Here is a 21,396-nt window from a genome sequence, read left to right as displayed (position 1 = left end):
CCCTAGACTTCTTTTTTAAATTTATTTATTTTAATTATAGACTAATTACAATATTGTAGTGGTTTTGCCATACATAGTCTTTTGCTTTTAAAAAGTAAGAATGAGCATTCCTATACATTAATGATGAAAGATCAGAAAGAGAAATTGAGAAAACAATCTCATTTGCCATTGCAACAGAAAGAATAAAATACCTAGGAATAAACCTCCCTAAGGAGACAAAAGACCTGTACTCATAAAACTACAAGATACTGACAAAAGATGACACAAAAATGATGGAGGGATATACTATGTTCTTGGATTGGAAGAAACAATATTGTGAAAATGACTATACTACTCAAAGAATCTACAGATTCAATACAATCCCTGTCAAATTACCAATGGCATTTTTCATAGAATTAGAGCCAAAAATTTTACAGTTTTAATGGAAACACAAAAGATCCCAAGTAGCCAAAGCATTCTTAAGAAAGAAAAATGAAGCTGGAGAAATTAGGTTCCCTGACTTCAGAATATATTATTGAGTTGGCCAAAAAGTTTGTTACATAAGATTTTATGGAAACACTTAAATGAACTTTTTGGCCAGTTTAATATAGGGCTAGAGTAATCAAGATGGTATGGTGCTGGCACAAAAATAGAAATACAGATCTATGGAACAGGCTAGATAGCCCAGAGATGAACTCACACACCGGTGGCCACCTAATCTATGAAAAAGGGGGAGAGACTATACAATGGAGAAAAGACAGCCTCTTCAGTAAGTGGTGTGGGAAAACTGGACAGCTATGTGTAAAATACCACTCCCTAATACCATATACAAAAATAAACTCAAAGAGGGTTGAAAACCTAAATGTAAGACCAGATACTGTAAGACTCTTAGAGGAAAACACAGGGAAAACACTCAACCTAAATAACTACTACTAATAAATGTTTGATTGATCTTTTCATTTCAGAGAAGTGTGGTGTATTTTAAAAAAATCTTTGTTGTTGTTACACAAATCTGAGAGATTGATTGTTCACGTTGGTTTGAATTGGTGTGTTTGTCATTTACTGTCACCCTTCCAGGGAAGCTCTGAAATCTGTAATATGCAGGTGAGCCTTGACTGTGAGCAGGCAGATTTGGAGGTATGACCATTTCCAGCCAGTAATTCTGGTTTCTGAAGGATGTCACCACTGAGTCTTTATACACCCACCCTGCTTTTCAGCAGCATGTGGATTTTGTTTTCTTAAATTGGGTCGATTGCTTCACCTTCTTCTCCCCGAAAAGCAGTGCACCTCTGATTTCATTTAAGTTTGTGAGTCTTTTACAGTAAAATTCTACAAGAGAAGAGGTGTGTAGAGCATTTAACCATTAAACGCAAAGAACGATAGGATGACCCACTACTCTTGAATTCAAAGGACAAATTTAATGATGAAATTGGGACACATCTAAAAAAAACAAAACTGAAAGTATTGGTAAATTATTTTTCTATTTGTTTCCTAGATTGAGACCTTTCTTCACAGATTCTCAGGTAGCATTACTCTAGAATTTTAGAACATACTGTTCCATGGATAGAGAGGCAATCTAAATTATTAAAATGCTGAAGTAGTAGATAATACTAAGATCTACTTCCATTTAAACTACATTTGTAACTTTCTATAAAAAGAAAGAAATGTGAGTTTATTTCACAGAGTCAAGTGTGTGGTTTCCATGTATTGCTTCTGGAATTAACCCTGTTAATTTTGGTGATATCACTTAGAGAAATCATCCCAACATTATGTTTCTCTAGGAATTGATTCCTTATGACTATTTTAAAAGGAAACTTACCAAACCATTCATTGAAAAACATACAAATGTGGTAAAGAAATAATTCCTAGAGGATCTGGATAAAGGGGTGATTTATCACCCTAAGTTATTGTTGTTCAGTTGCTAAGTCACCTCTGACTCTTTGTGACCCCATGGACTACAGCGTGCCAGGCTTCCCTGTCCCTCATCATCTCCTGGAGTTTACCCAAGTTCATGTCCATTGAACAGATGATGCCATCCAGCCATCTCATCCTCTGTCTCCCTCTTCTCCTTCTGCCTTCATTGTTTCCCAGCATCAGGGTCTTTTCCAATGAGTCAGCTGTTTGCATCAGGTGGCCAAAATATTGGAGCTTCAGCTTCAGCATCAGTCTTTCCAGAGAATATTTAGGGTTGATTTCCTTTAAGATTGATTAGTTTGATCTCCTTGTTCTCCAAGGGACTCTCAATAGTGTTCCCCAGTACCACATTTCAAAAGCATCGATTCTTAAGTGCTCTGTTATTGTCCAGCTCTCGCATCTGTACATGACCATTGGAAAAATCATAGGTTTGATTATATGGACCTTTTTCAGCAAAGTGATATCTTTGCTTTTTAACACAGTTTAATTTTGTCATAGCTTTCCTGCCAAGAAGCAATCACCTTCTAATTTCAAGGCTACAGTTACCATCTGTACTGATTTTAGAGCCCGAGAAGAGGAAATCTGTCCCTGCTTCTATCTTTTCCTCTTTTATTTGCCGTGAAATGATGGGACTGGATGCCATGATCTTAGTTTTATTAATGTTGAGTTTTAAGCCAACTTTTTCACTCCTCTTTCACCCTCATCAAGAGGTATCACTAAATCAATGAAGTCAGTTTTTAAGTGAACCAAAAACCCTATTTATTAACTTGTGTATGATGCCTAACTGGATATGTGAACCCAAACTTACAGAGTTAATCTGAGAATGAATAGGAGGGAACCACTATGTTTTCCTCTTTATGAACTTCAGTTAAAAGGAAAAGATGGCTTAGAAATTTTTTAAGGTCCTCTAGTTCTGTTTCCTCCTTCTTTCTTGACAGAGATGGACATTCAGAAGGAAGACAGTCCTATGGATGTTGCCTGTCTCATTTTGTTTATTTTTCTAAATATGCTGAAAATACATTTTTCATGTACTGAAAACTTGCCAACTTACGGTAAACTGATAAAAGTTCATCAGAAATTAGCGCTATTGGGGTGCTAAAAAGCAATGGCAGCTCCAAAAATATAACATGAGTAGTGCCTAAGGATGAAGCACTTTATCACTCAGAGGTTAAAAGGTCATAGTAGATAGAACTCTGGAAGTGAATCATTGATGTGTTGCTTCTGTTAAAAAGCAAAGCCAAAACACCTTAGATATTGGGATTTGGAATTAAAGGTAGAGTATGGGGGCTTCCCCAGTTGCTCAGTGATAAAGAGTCTGCCTGCAATGGGGGAGAAGTGGGATTGATCCCTGAGTTGGGAAGATTCCCTAGAGGAGGAAATGGTAACCCGTTCCAATATTATTGCCTGGGAAATCCCATGGGCAGAGAAACCTGGTGGGCTACAGTCCATAAGGTCCACGACTTAGCAACTAAACAATAACAAAAATGTCCTGTCAAAACTGGGAAGAAATCATGCAGTTAAATGTCCGACATTGATAGCATCTCTGTTAGGACACGAGTGTGTCTCATCACACAGGAAACCAAGATGCAGAAACCTGGGCGTCAGCAGCCTGTGCATCAGGAACCATGTGCTTCAGTCCTTGCAGTGGAGACAGGTCACATGTCCATTTCCCGGGGCCTTGTGTTAGGTGAACTTCCTTTACTGCTGGCCCTGCTCTGGGAAAAAGCTCTTCCCCATCTGTTTATTGCATTTCAGTGTCTCCTGGCCCACACTAGATTTTCTCTTTGAAAAGTAAGAAAGTTCCACAAAATGTGGAAACCACCTGACCTCTGTGTTCACCCCCTGTGAGGGGTGTGAGTACCTACTACACATAGTGCACAGAGTGATGATGGAACAGGGTGCCGTATAAGTCCAGTTTATTATTTTCCAGTTTTGCTGTATTCTGTTATTTTCCCAAGCTCAAAAACAATCTGAGGTATTCTAGGCTGAGATGTATAGTTTTGAATAGTAGTTATTTGTTTTATTTTCCTTAAATTATAACATTTTCAGTGTTTTCATTTGTTTAAAGTGTGATATGATATCTTGGAGTCAGTTAATTGTTATAAGAATATATCCTTTTTACAACTACACTTACTAAGAAAACAGTGTTAGATATAAATTATTTATCCATATGCATTTAGTTTCTAATTAATAGGAACAGTTATGTCATGCAATTAGAGTCACTTATGTCTTCATTCAAGTTGTTGCTGTTTGTCGCATCTGACTCTTCTGCAACCCCATGAACTGTAGCCCGCCATGCTCCTCTGTCCATGGAATTTTTCAGTCAAGAATATTGGAGTGGGTTGCAATTTCCTTAGCTAGGGGATCACACCCAAGATTTAACTCAAGTCTCCTGTTTGGCAGGTGGATTCTTTACCACTGAGCCACCAGGGAAGCCCACCTTCAGCCAACCAATATCTACTAAGAGCTTGTTAGGCAATGCTGCAGATTCTGGGGCTGTCACAGTCATCAAGAGACAAAATGTCTGTCCTTCTGAAGCTGAAATTCTCCAGGAGAAGTTGAAAATCAAGCCAGTGCATATGTAAGAAAATAGTGCTGATATGTGCAAAGGAGAAAGTGAAGCAGAGCATGAGGAGGGGCAAGCTGCAGCATTATTAATCATGGGCAATATCTATTGATCTGTTACAAATTCTACATGTACTGACACATTTAATATTCTTAACAATGTTAAGAGGTACAGTTCAGTTGAGTTCAGTTGCTCAATCGTGTCCGACTATTTGCAACCCCATGAATTGTAGCACACCAGGCTTCCCTGTCCATCACCAACTCCCGGAGTTCACTCAAACTCACGTCCATTGAATCGGTGATGCCATCCAGCAGTCTCATCCTCTGCTGTCTCCTTCTCCTGCCCCCAATTCCTCCCAGCATCAGAGTCTTTTCCAGTGAGTCAACTCGTCGCATGAGGTGGCCAAAGTATTGGAGTTTCAGCTTTAGCATCAGTCCTTCCAATGAACACCCAGGCTGATCTCCTTTAGAATGGACTGGTTGGATCTCCTTGCAGGCCAAGGGACTCTCAAGAGTCTTCTCCAGCACCACAGTTCAAAAGCATCAATTCTTCGGCGATCAGCTTTCTTCACAGTCCAACTCTCACATCCATACCTGACCACGGGAAAAAGCATAGCCTTGACTAGACAGACCTTTGTTGGCAAAGTAATGTCTCTGCTTTTGAATATGCTGTCTAGGTTGGTCATAACTTTCCTTCCAAGGAGTAAGCGTCTTTTAATTTCATGGCTGAAATCAGCATCTGCAGTGATTTTGGAGACCAAAATATAAAGTCTGACACTGTTTCCACTGTTTCCCCATCTATTTGCCATGAAGTGATGGGACCAGAGCCATGATCTTAGTTTTCTGAATGTTGAGCTTCAAGCCAACCTTTTCACTCTCCTCTTTCACTTTCATCAAGAGGCTTTTGAGTTCCTCTTCACTTTCTGCCATAAGGGTGGTGTCTTCTGCGTATCTGAGGTTATTGAGATTTCTCCCCATAATCTTGATTCCAGCTTGTGCTTCTTCCAGCCCAGCGTACCTCACAATGTACTCTGCATATAAGTTAAATAAGCAGGGTGACAATATACAACCTTGACGTACTCCTTTTCCTATTTGGAACCAGTCTGTTGTTTCATGTACAGTTCTGACTGTTGCTTCCTGACCTGCAAACAGGTTTCTCAAGAGGCAGGTCAGGTGGTCTGGTATTCCCATCTCTCTCAGAATTTTCCAAAGTGTATTGGCATCCACACAGTCAAAGGCTTTGGCATAGTCAATGAAGCAGAAATAGATGTTTTTCTGGAACTCTCTTGCTTTCTCCATGATCCAGTGGATGTTGGCAATTTGATCTCTGGTGCCTCTGCCTTTTCTAAAACCAGCTTGTACATTTGGAAGTTCACATTTCACGTATTGCTGAAGCCTGGCTTGGAGAATTTTGAGCATGACTTTACTAGCGTGTGAGATGAGTGCAATTGTGCAGTAGTTTGAGCATTCTTTGGCATTGCCTTTCTTTGGCACTGAAATGAAGACTGACCTTTTCCAGTCCTGTGGCCACTGCTGAGTTTTCCAAATTTGCTGGCATGTTGAGTGCTGCACTTTCACAGCATCATCTTTCAGGATTTGAAATAGCTCAACTGGAATTCCATCACCTCCACTAGCTTTGTTCGTAGTGATGCTTTCTAAGGCCCACTTGACTTCACATTCCAAGATGTCTGGCTCTAGGTCAGTGATCACTTTATCATGATTATCTTGGTCGTGAAGATCTTTTTTGTACAGTTCTTCTGTGTATTCTTGCCACCTCTTCTTAATATCTTCTGCTTCTGTTAGGTCCATACCAATTCTGTCCTTTATTGAGCCCATTTTTCCATGAAATATTCCCTTGGAATCTCTCATTTTCTTGAAGAGATCTCTAGTCTTTCCCATTCTGTTGTTTTCGTCTATTTGCATTGATCACTGAGGAAGGCTTTCTTATCTCTCCTTGCTATTCTTTGGAACTCTGCATTCAGATGCTTATATCTTTCCTTTTCTCCTTTGCTTTTCTCTTCTCTTCACAGCTATTTTTAAGGCCTCCCCAGACAGCCATTTTGCTTTTTTGTATTTCTTTTCCATGGGGATGGTCTTGATCCCTGTCTCCTGTACAATGTCACAAACATCCGTCCATAGTTCATCAGGCACTCTATCAGATTAGTCCCTTAAATCTATTTCTCACTTCCACTGTATAATCATAAGGGATTTGATTTAGTTCGTATCTGAATGGTCTAGTGGTTTTCCCTACTTTCTTCAATTTCAGTCTGAATTTGGCAATAAGGAGTTCATGATCTGAGCCACAGTCAGCTCCCGGTCTTGTTTTTGCTAGCTGTATAGAGTTTCTCCATCTTTGGCTTCAAAGAATATAATCAATCTGATTTTGGTCTTGACCTTCTGGTGATGTCCATGTATAGAGTCTTCTCTTGTGTTGTTGGAAGAGGGTGTTTGCTATGACCAGTGCATTCTCTTGGCAAAACTCTATTAGCCTTTGCCCTGCTTCATTCCATACTCCAAGGCCAAATTTGCCTGTTACTCCAGGTGTTTTTTGACTTCCTACTTTTGCATCCCAGTCCCCTATAATGAAAAGGACATCTTTTTGGGTGTTAGTTCTAAAAGGTCTTATAGGTCTTCATAGAACTACTCCACTTCGGCTTCTTAAGCGTTTCTGGTTGGGGCATAGTCTTGGATTACTGTAATATTGAATGGTTTGCCTTGGAAACAAACAGAGATCATTCTGTCATTTTTGAGATTGCATCCAAGTACTGCATTTTGGACTCTTTTGTTGACCATTATGGCTACTCAATTTCTTCTAAGGTATTCCTACTCACAGTAGTAGATATAATGGTCATCTGAGTTAAATTCTCTCATTCCAGTCCATTTTAGTTCACTGATTCCTAGAATGTCGACGTTCACTCTTGCCATCTCCTGTTTGACCAATTCCAATTTGCCTTGATTCATGGACCTAACATTCAAGCTTCCTATGCAATATTGCTCTTTACAGCATTGGACCTTGCTTCTATCACCGGTCACATCCACAACTGGGTATTGTTTTTGCTTTGGCTCCATCTGTTCATTCTATCTGGAGTTATTTCTCCACTGATCTCCAGTAGCATATTGGGCACCTACCGACCTGGGGAGTTCCTCATTCAATATCCTATCATTTTGCCTTTTCATACTGTTCATGGGGTTCTCAATGCAAGAATACTTGTTTGCCATTCCCTTCTCCAGTGGACCACATTCTGTCAGACCTCTCCACCATAACCCGCCCAGCTTGGGTGGCCCCACACGGCATGGCTTAGTTTCATTGAGTTAGATAAGGCTGTGGTCCATGTGATCAGATTGACTAGTTTTCTATGATTATGATTTCAGTGTGTCTGCCCTCTGATGCCCTCTCGCAATACCTACCATCTTACTTGGGTTTCTCTTACCTTGGTTGTGGGGTATCTCTTCACGGCTGCTCAAAGCGCAGCCACTGCTCCTTACCTTGGATGAGGAGTATCTCCTCATGGCCGCCCCTCCTGACCTTGAACATGGAGTAGCTCCTTTTGACCCTCCTGTGCCTGCGCAACTGCTGCTACTTGGATGTGGGGTTGTACACACCTTTATAATTATGATATTATAGTCTTACTTAGAGTTTAGGAGAAGGCAATGGCACCCCACTCCAGTACTCTTGCCTAGAAAATCCCATGGATGGAGGAGCCTGGTAGGCTGCAGTCCATGGGGTCACTAAGAGTCGGACACAACTGAGCGACTTCAGTTTCACTTTTCACTTTCACACATTGGAGAAGGAAATGGCAACCCACTCCAGTGTTATTGCCTGGAGAATCCCAGGGATGGGGGAGCCTGGTGGGCTGCCGTCTATGGGGTCGCACAGAGTCGGACATGACTGAAGTGACTTAGTTTCGGAAGATAAGATAGAGTAGGTTCAGGAACTTGTCCTGTTGGCACAGGCAGGCAAGACTTATGCCCAGGCTGCCTGGCTTCAAATCTCCAATTTATTTTTGTTTGGCTGCAAAAAAATAGTCAACAAAAGAGTCTAAAATGCAGTACTTTGGTGCAATCTCAAAAATGACAGAATGATCTCAGTTCATTTCCAAGGGAAACCATTCAGTATCACTGTAATCCAAGTCTATGCCCCAACCACTAATGCTAAAAAAAGCTGAAGTTGAACAGTTCAATGAAGAGCTAGAAGACTTTCTAGAACTAAAACCAAGAAAGATGTCTTCTTAATCATAGGGGACTGAAATGTGAATGTAGGAAATCAAGAGATACCTGGAGTAACACGCATGGTTGGCCTTAGAGTACAAAATAAAGCAGGGCAAAGGCTAACAGAGTTTTGCCAAGAGAACGTTCTGGTCATAACAAACACCCTCTTCCAACAATACAAGAGACAACTCTACACATGGACATCACCAGATGGTCAAAACCAAAATCAGATTGATTATATTTATTGCAGCCAAAGATGGAAAAGCTCTATACAGTCAGCAAAAACAAGACGGCAGTTGACTATGGCTCAGATCATGAACTCCTTGTTGCCAAACTCAGGCTTAACTTGAAGAAAGTAGGGGAAAACACAAGGCAACTCCGATATGACCTAAAACAAATCCCTTACAAATTATACAGTGGAAGTGACAAGTAGATTCAAGGGATTAATTCTGAAGTACCTTAAGATCTATGGACAGAGGTTTGTAACACTCTACAAGCGTTGGTGAACAAAACCATCCCCAAGAAAAAGAAATGCAACAAGGCAAAATGGTTGTCTGGGAAGGCCTACAATAGCTGAGAAAAGGAGAAGCTAAAGGCAAAGGAGAAAATGTCAGATATACCCATCTCAATGCAGAGTTCCAAAGAATAGCACAGAGAGATAAGAAAGCCTTCCTAAGTGATCAATGCAAAGAAATAGAGGAAAACAATAGAAAAGGAAAGACCAGAGATTTTTTTCAACAAAATTCGCAATACCAAGGGAACATTTCCTGCAAGGATAGGCACAATAAAGGGGAAACACGGCATGGACCTAACAGAAGCAGGATAGATTAAGAAGTGGTGGCAAGGATACATGGAAGGACTATTTTAGAAAAAGGTCTTAATGACCCAAATAGCTACAATGATGTGATCACTCACTTAGAGACAGACATCTTGGAACGCGAAGTCAAGTGGGCTTTAGGAAGCATCATGATGAAAAAAGCTAGTGATGACAGAATTCCAGCTGATCTATTTCAAATCCTAAAAATGATGCTGTGAAAGTGCTGCACTCAATATGCTAGCAAATTTGAAAGACTCAGCAGTGGCCACAGGACTGGAAAAAGTCAGTCTTAAAACTCAATATTCAAGAAACTAAGACCATGGCATCCTGTCTCATCACTTCATTGCAGTAGATGGGGAAACGGGAAACAATGACAGACTTATTTCCAAAATCACTGCAAATGGTGACTGCAGTCATGAAATTAAAAGATGCTTGCTCCTGGGAAGAGGAGTTATAACAAACCTAGACAGAATATTAAAATGCAGAGACATCACTTTGCCAACAAAGTCCATGTAGTCAAACCTATAGTTTTCCCAGTAGTCATGTACCAGTGTGAGAGTTGGACCATAAAGAAGGCTGAGGGCTGAAGAACTGATGCTTTTGAACTGTAGTTCTGGAGAAGATTGTTGAGAGTCCCTTGGACAGCAAGGAGATCAAACGAGTCAATCCTAAAGGAAATGAACCCTGGATTTTCCTTGGAAGGACTGATGATGAAGCTAAAGCTCCAATACTTTGGCTACCTGATGTGAAGAGATGACTCTCTTCACATCAGGAAAAGACCCTGATGCTGGGAAAGATGGAGGACAGGTGGATAAGAGTACAAAAGAGGACAAGATGGTTGGATGGCATCATCAAGTTAATGGACCTGATTTTGAGCAAAATCCAAGCAATAGTGAAGGACAAGGAACCCTGGTGTGCTGCTGTGCATGGGGTTGCAAAGTGTTGGGCACGACTCAGCGACTGGATGACAATAACCTGTATCCATATGCTGGGGGAAATAAGATATTGTGTTTTATTTTTCATGTGTTTTCATTCACTATAATGCATTTATGACACTGAAGAAAATGCACTTGATTGGTCCACTATTTATAGGATTAAACTTGGGAAAGAACCATCATCAGAATGGGTTCCAGGATTACTAATGTATAAGGGGCAGTTTGCCATTGCTTAAACTTGCATATATTAAACTTTAGAAAATAGTAAAGGGCCAATAAGCTTATATCTTCAGAGAATGAGATTTCTATAAAATTTTTGAAAGTTTTTCTTTAGTGTACCAACTCCTATGCAAAATGTACTTTGGGAAACTTGACTCAACCATAAAGATACTTTTAAGTTTTCCATTTAAATCACATTGGGAGAAATAACTTCACTTTTTGAGAAACTTCCTTAACTAACCCCTAGGTGGGGTTTCTGGTGGATATCCTGTGGTGGGACTGGGGGACACTGAGATCTTTCTGCCCTGAGTTGACTCCATCTTTCTCAGTGAACACTCATTGGAAGGCGCTCACCCCATCACCTGTCTGTACATGTAAGATACGTAAGAAGTCCCGAGGTTGTCAAAGCTCTAATTCTAAGAGGCTTGTCTACTTCAGTAGCAGTTTGCTTAGAAAAATGTCATTCTTTCTGTATCCGCAGGTACAACTCAAAGAATCCATCGAAGGTCTTCCTGCTAAAATGAATACTGAATTAGCAGAATCTGGATTGAACTTGAGTGTTGGTCAGAAACAACTGGTGTGCCTTGCCAGGGTTATTCTCAGGAAGAATCAGATATTGATTATTGACAAAGCCACATCATACGTGGATCCAAGGTATGGAGCTGAGCCCCAGGAAATCTTGACTCTGACTTGTAAATGTGGCAAATGGAAAACACTTAGTGAATCTTTGAAATGTTTTTAAGTGCTCCTTTGGCCTCATGGATATGTATTGATAATATTAATTCCAGAAAACAAAGGAAAAAACCAAGACATGTTATATGGTGTTAATGTTGCTATGAGGCATCCTAAGAGAGCTGAATTCCTAAATCCAGCTCCTGATTGTTTCCAGCAATTTTGAGAGAAGACTAATTTTCCATTATTTTATGAAAAATAGTAAATTTCTAAGTAGACTTTTATACTTAGTTTTTTAGGAACAAGACTATATGTTAAAGTATTGATTTTTAAAAACATTATAAAAATATCACAGGAGATTTTTAATTCTTAAGTCTGCTTTTCCTGTCTTTACTGAACTAAATCAACTTCTTTGTTTCTAGAACTGATGAGTTAATACAAAAAAAAACTCATGAGCGATTTGCCCAGTGCACTGTGCTGACCATTGCACACAGGTTGAGCACTGTTATTGACTGTGAATGGATAATGGTAAGACCCTCACCATGTTAGTTGTTTCCATTTATGTTCACTTTTCAATGTATCCTTCCATGTAAAATTTGATAGGAACGTCCATTAATTTTTCTCTTAGTTTCTTCTCTCATTCCTGAACATTACTTTAGTACTTAACTACACTTTTAGAATGCATTATTAAATAATATATCCAGTGATCTTATATTTTCATATTAAAAGTTTATTTGAATTGTCTTGTTTTATGATGGCCAATGATTAAAATATTCCAAACCCAAGTTAGAGCTCCATATTTTAGTGGTGTGGAACACAGTCATTTTCACTGTGTCATAGAAGTTTCAGCATTTTTGGATTCTCTTATCAAAAAATTAGCCTCTAATTTAGACTGCCAGGAGGTTGATGGCTAAAGTTGTAGAATTTCTCAGGAGTCCATGAGAAGAAAAGGCCTAGTGAGAAAAGCAATACTTTAACTGAAAGGATTTAATATAAGAAATTAATTACATAGGGATTCAGTTCAGTCAGTTCAGTTCAGTTCAGTCGCTCAGTCCGACTCTCCGCGACCCCATGAATCACAGCACGCCAAGCCTCCCTGTCCATCACCAACTCCCGGAGTACACTCAAACTCATGTCTACAGAGTCGGTGATGCCATCCAGCCATCTCATTCTCTGTCGTCCCCTTCTCCTTAGAGGACTAGAAAAATGAAACACTGGGTAATGATTTTAGAAAGCAGCTACCATATCCTAGGACAGATCTCCAGACCTGAGAACTCGGAAGAGAGGCCCTAAAGAATTGATGCTCGGACCTCTGAGGAGAGGTCACTGCCCGGTTGTTGGTCATATTTGTGAGGGGGCAGCATGGGACTGGTTCTCCATGTGGTAATAGCTGGGCGCTGGAGTCATGTCCCAGTGCTGAGGTGATGCTAGTAGCAAAATCAGGTAGAACATTAGCTGTGTTTCCCACCTTCAGTCTCCATCTAGTGCCCCCTACTGGCAGGACCTAACAAAGGCCACCTGGCAATAGAGTCTGAACTGTTGCAGTAACTTGCAGAGACCCAGCTTCTGCATCACAGATCCGAGTATGGAAGGAAAGGCAAATCAGGGATGAGAGACTACATAAACAATCAGAGAGTCTCGCACAATAGCTCTGTTCTGTACACGCGGCAAGCTCCAGGCTTTGGTCTCTGGTTATCTGCCTAGTATCTTCCTTCCAGGTTTGGTTGACTCTTTCTTCCTTAGGAATTTAACATTTCCTCCCTTAGCTTTATTTCCTTCCTCTGTCAATTCCTTTTCTCTTTTTTGTTTTATCTCTTTCTTTGTCCTTTCCCTCTGTTGCTTGCTTAGTTTCAATAAATGAGAAATGGGATGTGGCTTTATAACATAAGAAAAGCATTCCTCAAAGGAAAAACTGTGGCAGCAAATAATCTCAGGGAATGCAAGATACTTTAAGGTATTTTGATGGTCCATACAAAACAGGAATCACTAATGAGTGGTCAGTAATACCCACATAGTACCATCTCTTTGGACTTCTTGGGCAGCTTCTGGAATATCACCTCCTGTCCTACTTCACATGCATTGTCAGAGGGATCATCAGTGGGGCACTGAGTATACACCAGGCTGTCAGCATTGAGGCAGTGCCTGTAGCCTCACTCCCCAAGCTGGACGTGCACAAAAGTGAGCTCTGGGGAGGCAGAGGACAGGAGTGGGGCGTCCCCAACCAAAAGGATGCTCTAGGCTTCAAGCAGTGTGTCTGGCTACCTGGACTAGACATCATGGTGGGAAGCAGGCTCTAGCTGCAGACTTTCATGAGAGATGGGGTGGCATTCAAGATTGCCCAGCAGTGACTCTTAATTTCTAGAAATGTTTTGTATCAGACATCCTTTCAGTTCAGTTCAGTTCAGTCGCTCAGTCGTGTCCGACTCTTTGTGACCCCATGAATCACAGCACGCCAGGCCTCCCTGTCCATCAACAACTCCCGGAGGTAACTCAAACTCATGTCCACAGAGTCAGTGATGCCATCCAGCCATCTCATTCTCTGTCGTCCCCTTCTCCTCCCGCCCCCAATCCTTCCCAGCATCAGAGTCTTTTCCAGTGAGTCAACTCGTCACGTGAGGTGGCCAAAGTATTGGAGTTTCAGGTTTAGCATCAGTCCTTCCAATGAACGCCCAGGATTGATCTCCTTTAGAATGGACTGTTGGATCTCCTTGCAGTCCAAGGGACTCTCAAGAGTCTTCTCCAGCACCACAGTTCAAAAGCATCAATTCTTCGGTGATCAGCTTTCTTCACAGTCCAACTCTCACATCCATACATGACCATGGGAAAAACCATAGCCTTGACTAGACAGATATTTGTTGGCAAAGTACTGTCTCTGCTTTTTAATATACTATCTAGGTTGGTCATAACTTTCCTTCCAAGGAGTAAGCGTCTTTTAATTTCATGGCTGAAATCATCATCCTCAGTGATTTTGGAGCCCCCAAAAATAAAGTCTGACACTGTCTCCACTGTTTTCCCATCTATTGCCATGAAGTGATGGGACCAGATGCCGTGATCTTTGTTTTCTGAATGTTGAGCTTTAAGCCAATCTTTTCACTCTCCTCTTTCACTTTCCTCAAGAGGCTCTTTAGTTCCTCTTCACTTTCTGCCATAAGGGTGGTGTCTTCTGCATATCTGAGGTTATTGAGATTTCTCCCAGCAATCTTGATTCCAGCTTGTGCTTCTTCCAGCCCAGCGTTCCTCATGATGTACTCTGCATATAAGTTAAATAAGCAGGGTGACAATATACAACCTTGACATACTCCTTTTCCTATTTGGAACCAGTCTGTTGTTCCATGTCCAGTTCTGACTGTTGCTTCCTGACCTGCATACAGGTTTCTCAAGAGGCAGGTCAGGTGGTCTGGGATTCCCATCTCTTTCAGAATTTTCCACAGTTTATTGGCGTCCACACAGTCAAAGGCTTTGGCATAGTCAATGAAGCAGAAATAGATGTTTTTCTGGAACTCTCTTGCTTTCTCCATGATCCAGTGGATGTTGGCAATTTGATCTCTGGTGCCTCTGCCTTTTCTAAAACCAGTTTGTACATCTGGAAGTTCACAGTTCATGTATTGCTGAAGCCTGGCTTGGAGAATTTTGAGCATGACTTTACTAGCGTGTGAGATGAGTGCAATTGTGCAGTAGTTGGAGCATTCTTTGGCATTGCCTTTCTTTGGGATTGGAACAAAGACTGACCTTTTCCAGTCCTGTGGCCACTGCTGAGTTTTCCAAATTTGCTGGCATATTGAGTGCAGCACTTTCACAGCATCATCTTTCAGGATTTGAAATAGCTCAACTGGAATTCCATCACCTCCACTAGCTTTGTTCGTAGTGATGCTTTCTAAGGCCCACTTGACTTCACATTCCAAGATGTCTGGCTCTAGTTCAGTGATCACATTATCATGATTATCTTGGTCGTGAACATCTTTTTTGTACAGTTCTTCTGTGTATTCTTGCCACCTCTTGTTAATATCTTCTGTTTTTGTTAGGTCCATACCATTTCTGTCCTTTATCGAGCCCATCTTTGCATGAAATGTTCCCTTGGAATCTCTAATTTTCTTGAAGAGATCTCTTGTTTTTCCTATTCTGTTGTTTCCCTCAGGCATCCTTTGTCCTTCATTTTGTGTTCGTGAATGCTAATTTGAAAAGTATCCTTTTATTTCTAGTTTTTACCTGTCACTTTATTGTTCTTACCTCTCACCATCGTATTTCAAGGACTGTCCCCCAACACACCATTTTTCAATAACAAATAAATGATGCTGTGAAATGTATCTGTTTCAAACCCTTTGTCAGACTTTAGACATAGCAGCAGAGAGATGGCTTGATCTCCAGCTCATTTAAGGGTCTGTTCAATTAAATTCTTTGCTCCTAACTGTACCCTGAAGATTTATTTTTGGTTTTTGGTATTATAGCATTAATGACATTCATAGTAGCAGATTCTTTTTATTATCTAATTCTTAGAAATACTGTTTGAAATGTGTGGTTGGTTAGGGAAACTGAAGAAGGATAGAATTTGGTGGACACGTCGCCTGGTCAGTCCTAATATGTTATCATTCAGCACCTGATCTGCGGATATGAACATCTATATTCTCTGAACCAGTCAGCTTTCTTGATATTATCAAAATACGTTCATTTTTTTAATGCTTTACTTACTGATTTGTTGTTCATTCACTCAGTCATGTCCAACTGTTTGCAACCCGTGGACTGCAGTATGCCAGGCTTCCCTGTCCTTTGCTACCTCCCAGAGCTCACCTTCTGTCATCTGCTTCTCCTCCTGCCCTCAATCTTTCCCATCATCAAGGTGTTTTTCAGTGAGTTGGCTCTTCACATCAGGTGGCCAAAGTATTGGGGCTTCAGCTGCAGCATCAGTCCTTTCAGTGAATGTTCAGGGTTGATTTCCTTTGGGATTGACTGGTTTGATCTCCTGCAGTCCAAGGAACTCTCAAGAGTCTTCTCCAGCACCACAGTTCAAAAGCATCAATTCTTAGGCTGGCACCCAGGTTCTTTATGGGTCAACTCTCATATCCATACATTACTTCTGGAAAAACCATAGCTTTGACTATACGGGCCTTTGTCAGCAAAGCAATGTCTCTACTTTTTAATACACTGTCTAGGTTTGTCATAAGTTTTCTTCCAAGGAACAAGCGTCTTTTACTTACCAATATCTCCTGGTAAGGAGATTATAAATCTCTGCAACCTCAGAGTTTTCTCTCTTGGTCAATGTCTATGAACAAATCTTTGAAGTAGTTTATGAAGCAGTGCACTGCCCATCCCTCCCCAACTTTCTAGTTTTGTCTTACTCTGTTCTCCCTTCTTTCTTTACAGTCAAAACCACACTGATGGTCTTTCAGTTCTCCAAATTCAATGTTCACTATCGTACAATGTGCCCTCTCTGGACTGTTGGCTTAGTCTAAGGTATCTGCAGTGGAAATGGTGAGATGGTGGGACTTGGGGTAGATAAGGAAGTGGAGCTAAGTGGACTGTGTAATGGATTGAACATGGAATCTGAGGGCAGAGAGAGAAGCGGATGCTGGTTTCTGGGTGCAGAGACTGAGCATCTGGGTGAATGGGGAAGATGGAGCGAGAAGGAAAATGCAAGGGTTCTGTTTGGGCCTGTCATCTTTATGATGAATGACCTTGTTTCCAGAAAGGATCTTACCCTTCACTGTGGAGCTGCTTTTCCCACTCCTGTGCTGGGAGACCTTCAGTTTAAGGTTCCCTGGTTGAGGTCATCAGTGATGTCATGGGGAGGTCCCACCAGGAGATGTAAGCTTGGCCTCATGTTTACATCTTGGTCTGAGCTGGTTGTGGTTGCTGACTCCTCTGGTAGGAATAACAGGATTAGACCTCAAGGCACCAAGAGACAGGCATCCCCCAGCTTCAGGGTTGGGGATTGTCCTCTGTACTCCATTCACCCCAGGTTAAAAGTTTGTATGTTATTCTAGAGCTTCTAATTACCAGTTGGTTTTCAGTGCAGCAAAAACATCACAAATAATGTTCTTTCTCAAACCTTCAATTTTTGAAGCAATCTTATTTTTATTGCTTGCTTTAGAACTATGGACATACCTTGTTTTATTGTGCGTCCCAGATATTGAATTTTTTACAAATTGAGAGCTTGTCATAACCTGAATCAAGCAAGTCTATAGGCACCATTTTTCCATCAGCATTTGCTTATTCCATGTCTCTGTATCACCTTTTGGTAATTCTCACAATATGTCAAACATTTTCACTATCATTGCAGTTTCTTTGGGGAGCTATAATATCAATGATCTTTGATATTACTACCATGACTTACTGAAGTCTCTGATGATGGTTAATATTTTTTAGCAAAGCCTTATTTTTAAGTTAAGTTCTGTACATAGTTTTTTTCAGACATAATGCTATTGCACGCATACTTGGGTATAGTATAGTGTAACATAACTTCTGTTTGCCCTGGAAAACCAGAAAATTTCACGTGACTCACTTTACTGGAATATTCACTGTATTCTGGTGTTCAGAAACTGAACCCGCAAAAGCTCTGAGGGATGCCTGTACCAGTTCCTTTCTGGAAAGCAAGTGATTGTTCTGAAAGCTTTAAGGGTGTAAAGACAAGTCAATCTGCTGCAAAGCCTGATGATTCATAGGACGGGCTGCCAGCCTGGGGAAGGAGCTGGGGAAGTGACAGATGCTGACGAAGGGCATAACCAACAGTGCTGTCACCACAAAGTCCTGTCACTGCAGGTGTTTAAGGTGTAATAATTACATATTGTTGCACTGATGAATACTTCTGCACAAAAATAGATGGATATTTTCTTTTATTCTGTTTTTTAAAATGAAGAGCCTGACTCATAAAAATATTTTTTTGTTACAAAAAAGCAACAAATATGCAAGGTAGAAATAGGAAAAATTTTAAATATCTCATAAAGGAAGGATTACAAAATACCCACCACCAGAAAGTAACAGTTGTATAGTGCTATAATATTATTTGAATAAAATTAGAACTATTAATAGTTTAATAATTAATCTTATAAAAAACAGAGTATTTAATCAGAATTTTTATAGCAACAATATATTCTTAAAATCTCCCATGTCATTAATTAATTTTCTATAGCACAATTTTAATGGTTGCCTAAAATTTCATCTTAGAGATCGAGTATAATTAATCTGAATCTTTGACATAATATGGGCTTCCCTGGTGGTTCAGACTGTTAAGAGTCTGCCTGGAATGCAGCAAACCCAGGTTTGACTCCTGGGTCAGGAAGATCCCTTGCAGAAGGGAAGGGCTACCCCACTCCAGTATTCTTGCCTGGAGAGTTCCATGGACAGAGGAACCTGGCAGGCTACAGTCCATGGGGTCGCAAAGAGTTTGACATGACTGAGCAACTAACACTTTCACTTTAGAGATTATATATTTTTCAAATTGTCACTTTTATTAAAAAATCTTGAAATAATTAGATGGATATGGTTTTGCTTAGTGTAAGTAAACAAGAGAAAAGACTTGTTGGGAAACAACTGTGACCCAGTTAGTAGCTTTGTGTATGTGTTGGCTCTCTGAAGGGATTTACCCAGTTCTGGCTTGTTAAACCAAACCATAAACGTTTCAGAATTTTATTTTACAAAGAAATTATCTTAATTTTAAGTATCTTAAAGATATCATAACAGCAACTAAGTTATGACTAAGTGTAAAAGTCATAACAGCAACTAAGTTAATCTTCCTCATTTGCTCCAAAACAGTGGAGAAAGACAGACAAGTTAGAAACCCTTTTTGTCCTTAGACTCACTACTGTCTCTACATTAGAGGGCTCTTCCTACAGATTTTAGGATTAGCTGGGTGCTTGTGACCTGCTTTCTCTGCAGCCAATAGCACAGCTGTTGCCTCCAAGTCCCGCACACTGCAGTCTTCATGTCACCCGAATTCTCCCTAGAAGCATGAACAAAGAAGCATCTGACAATCTGTACTTGCATTAACAGTATTGTTGGCTGTGGTCAACATTTTCACTGTCTGCAGTTAGAGAATTCTTTGGAAATGAATGATGAAAAACCAAAACTGGGGACAGAAAACTCAGATTCCACCTCTTTTGTTTATAGTCAATCTTATGATTTTGTTTTTTGTTTCTTCCTCAGCACAAACCTCTTCTCAGTAGAATTTTCCCCAGAGAAATCAAAATCAGAAACTGTTGTAACATCCCCACCTGGAAAGCACAAAACAGCTCACGCCTAACTAGAGTTTTACTTAAATTCTGTTTTTCACCTTCATGGAACATTTCTTTCAGAAGCCTGCATGGCTACAATTAGAACATTTCAGAAGAGAAAACTCCTTCAAAAATTCCAAAAGATTTCACTCAGGTTTTGAAAGGAGAATAACTAATCCGGAGGTAAAAAGCGTAGTTGGGGAGAAGAGATCTGCTAAGAGGGGAGAGCTTATGAGCAAAGGCAGCAGATTTGGGAAAGTGATGTGGAGGTGACCGTGAGCCAGCCTTCATCATCCCACTGGTGAGAGACTAATTTATTATTTGAAGACCTAGGAAAGGATTTTCAGATAATACTTGCCACGTTGCCCAGTGAGAAAATCATGGGCACCCATTTTACCAATGAGGGACCCACTATGCAAATTTGGACAGCTGTCCCTGTGTCATCTCCTGGCAACCAGAAACAGAGATATGACAGATCTTCCCCTTGCAACTCTACTTGTCAATAAGTGGGGCTCTATCTCTATTATTGCCATCATTTATCAGGCTTTATCTCCATCCTCTCCTGCCCCCCCCTCTGTGCACTCACACACCTCCCCTTCATTCCTCTTTTTCACTGATGGCATCTTGCCAATGAATGGATCAAGTTATCTTGCAGTGGGTCCATGTAATTTTTATGTCTAGACAGCTACCAGGAATGTCTGCACATAAGCAGGTTTGATAAACACATCTTCATTGAGCTTATGTAACTCACTCACTTGTTCAGTCTAATGTGTTTTTACTTAACCTACTAGAGCTTGATAAGTATTTCAAGGTTGGGGTTCCTGGAGAGATCCTGGGGTTCAAGAATTATTATCACACAGTTTATAGTTTAACTTGTGTTACAGCAAGGGTGGGGACACAGTGGGAAATTACACAGTGTTATTCTTATAAGGGATGTTAAAAATCTAAAACTATACCTATTTTTCTGGACACAAAGAGAATTTAGATTTTCTTTATGTTTATTTGTTCTGAAATATCTAGAATCTTTGATCAAGCCAGTAAATGCAAAAGCTAAGTTGGTAAAATTCTGTTTCCAGCTATTTTTCAGTCTATGTACCATCTTAGCTCCTGTAGTCCCTAACGTCTTGCCTTTTAAGTTTAATGAGATCCAATTTCTTTTTGCTTTTATTTCTTTTGCTTTGGGAGACTGATCAAAGAAAATATTGCTGCGATTTATGTCAAAGTGTTCTCTACCTGTGTTTTCCTTTTGTTGTATAGTACCCAGTCTTATCTTGGGTCTTTAAACTATTTTGAATTTATTTGTATGTGTGGTATGAGGGAGTCTTATAATTTCATTCATTTCCAGGTGTGCAGCTTTCCCAGTACTATCTAGCAAAGAGATTGTCTTTTTTTCAATATATGTTCTTACCTAATCTTTCATAGATTAATTGAACACAGATATTTGGAGACCTGTGTTTTAAAACTGCAGGTTTTCTTCTCCAACATCAGGAGGAGCAGTTATACTCTATTGTGCTATGCTTAAAGTAAAACTGCACGCTCAGGGCATCTAAATTGGCATGCCCAATTGACATATAGAAAATTCATTATGTGGAGGAGACATTCAATTATTCTTGGGCTCTTCTGAGAAAGGTGCTCTTAACAATGATTTACAGTATAAACACAAGATAAATAGGAATATGCCCTTTGTGAGATTTAAAAAATGTTTCCAATTAAATACAAAGGATGAAGTTAACTGCAATACCTATGTGTAGAAAAAATAACTTGTGTCTTGTTTGGAGTTCCAGCATATTCTCTTCTTTGTTTAAAAAATAATATTATTAATTTAGTTTGGCTGTGCTGGCTCTTTGTTGCTGTGTGGGCGTCTTTCTAGTTGCGGCAAACA

At 40.2% G+C, this 21,396-nt stretch overlaps 1 protein-coding gene across 1 annotated transcript in view; it reads left to right on the top strand.

Annotated features, from left to right (window-relative positions):
- LOC148775812 (ATP-binding cassette sub-family C member 4-like) overlaps positions 1–21,396 on the top strand; it is a 154,648-nt gene that overhangs the window by 120,349 nt on the left and 12,903 nt on the right. The window contains 2 exon segments of the mRNA XM_088842651.1: positions 11,120–11,292; positions 11,733–11,838. Coding sequence (XP_088698777.1) covers positions 11,120–11,292; positions 11,733–11,838 — 279 coding nt within the window.

Source organism: Moschus berezovskii, chromosome 13 (assembly GCF_049115385.1).
Source record: "Moschus berezovskii isolate FMDL1 chromosome 13, NW_MosBer_1.0, whole genome shotgun sequence".
Classification (NCBI taxonomy): domain Eukaryota; kingdom Metazoa; phylum Chordata; class Mammalia; order Artiodactyla; family Moschidae; genus Moschus; species Moschus berezovskii.
This window is presented reverse-complemented; position numbering and strand designations above follow the sequence as displayed.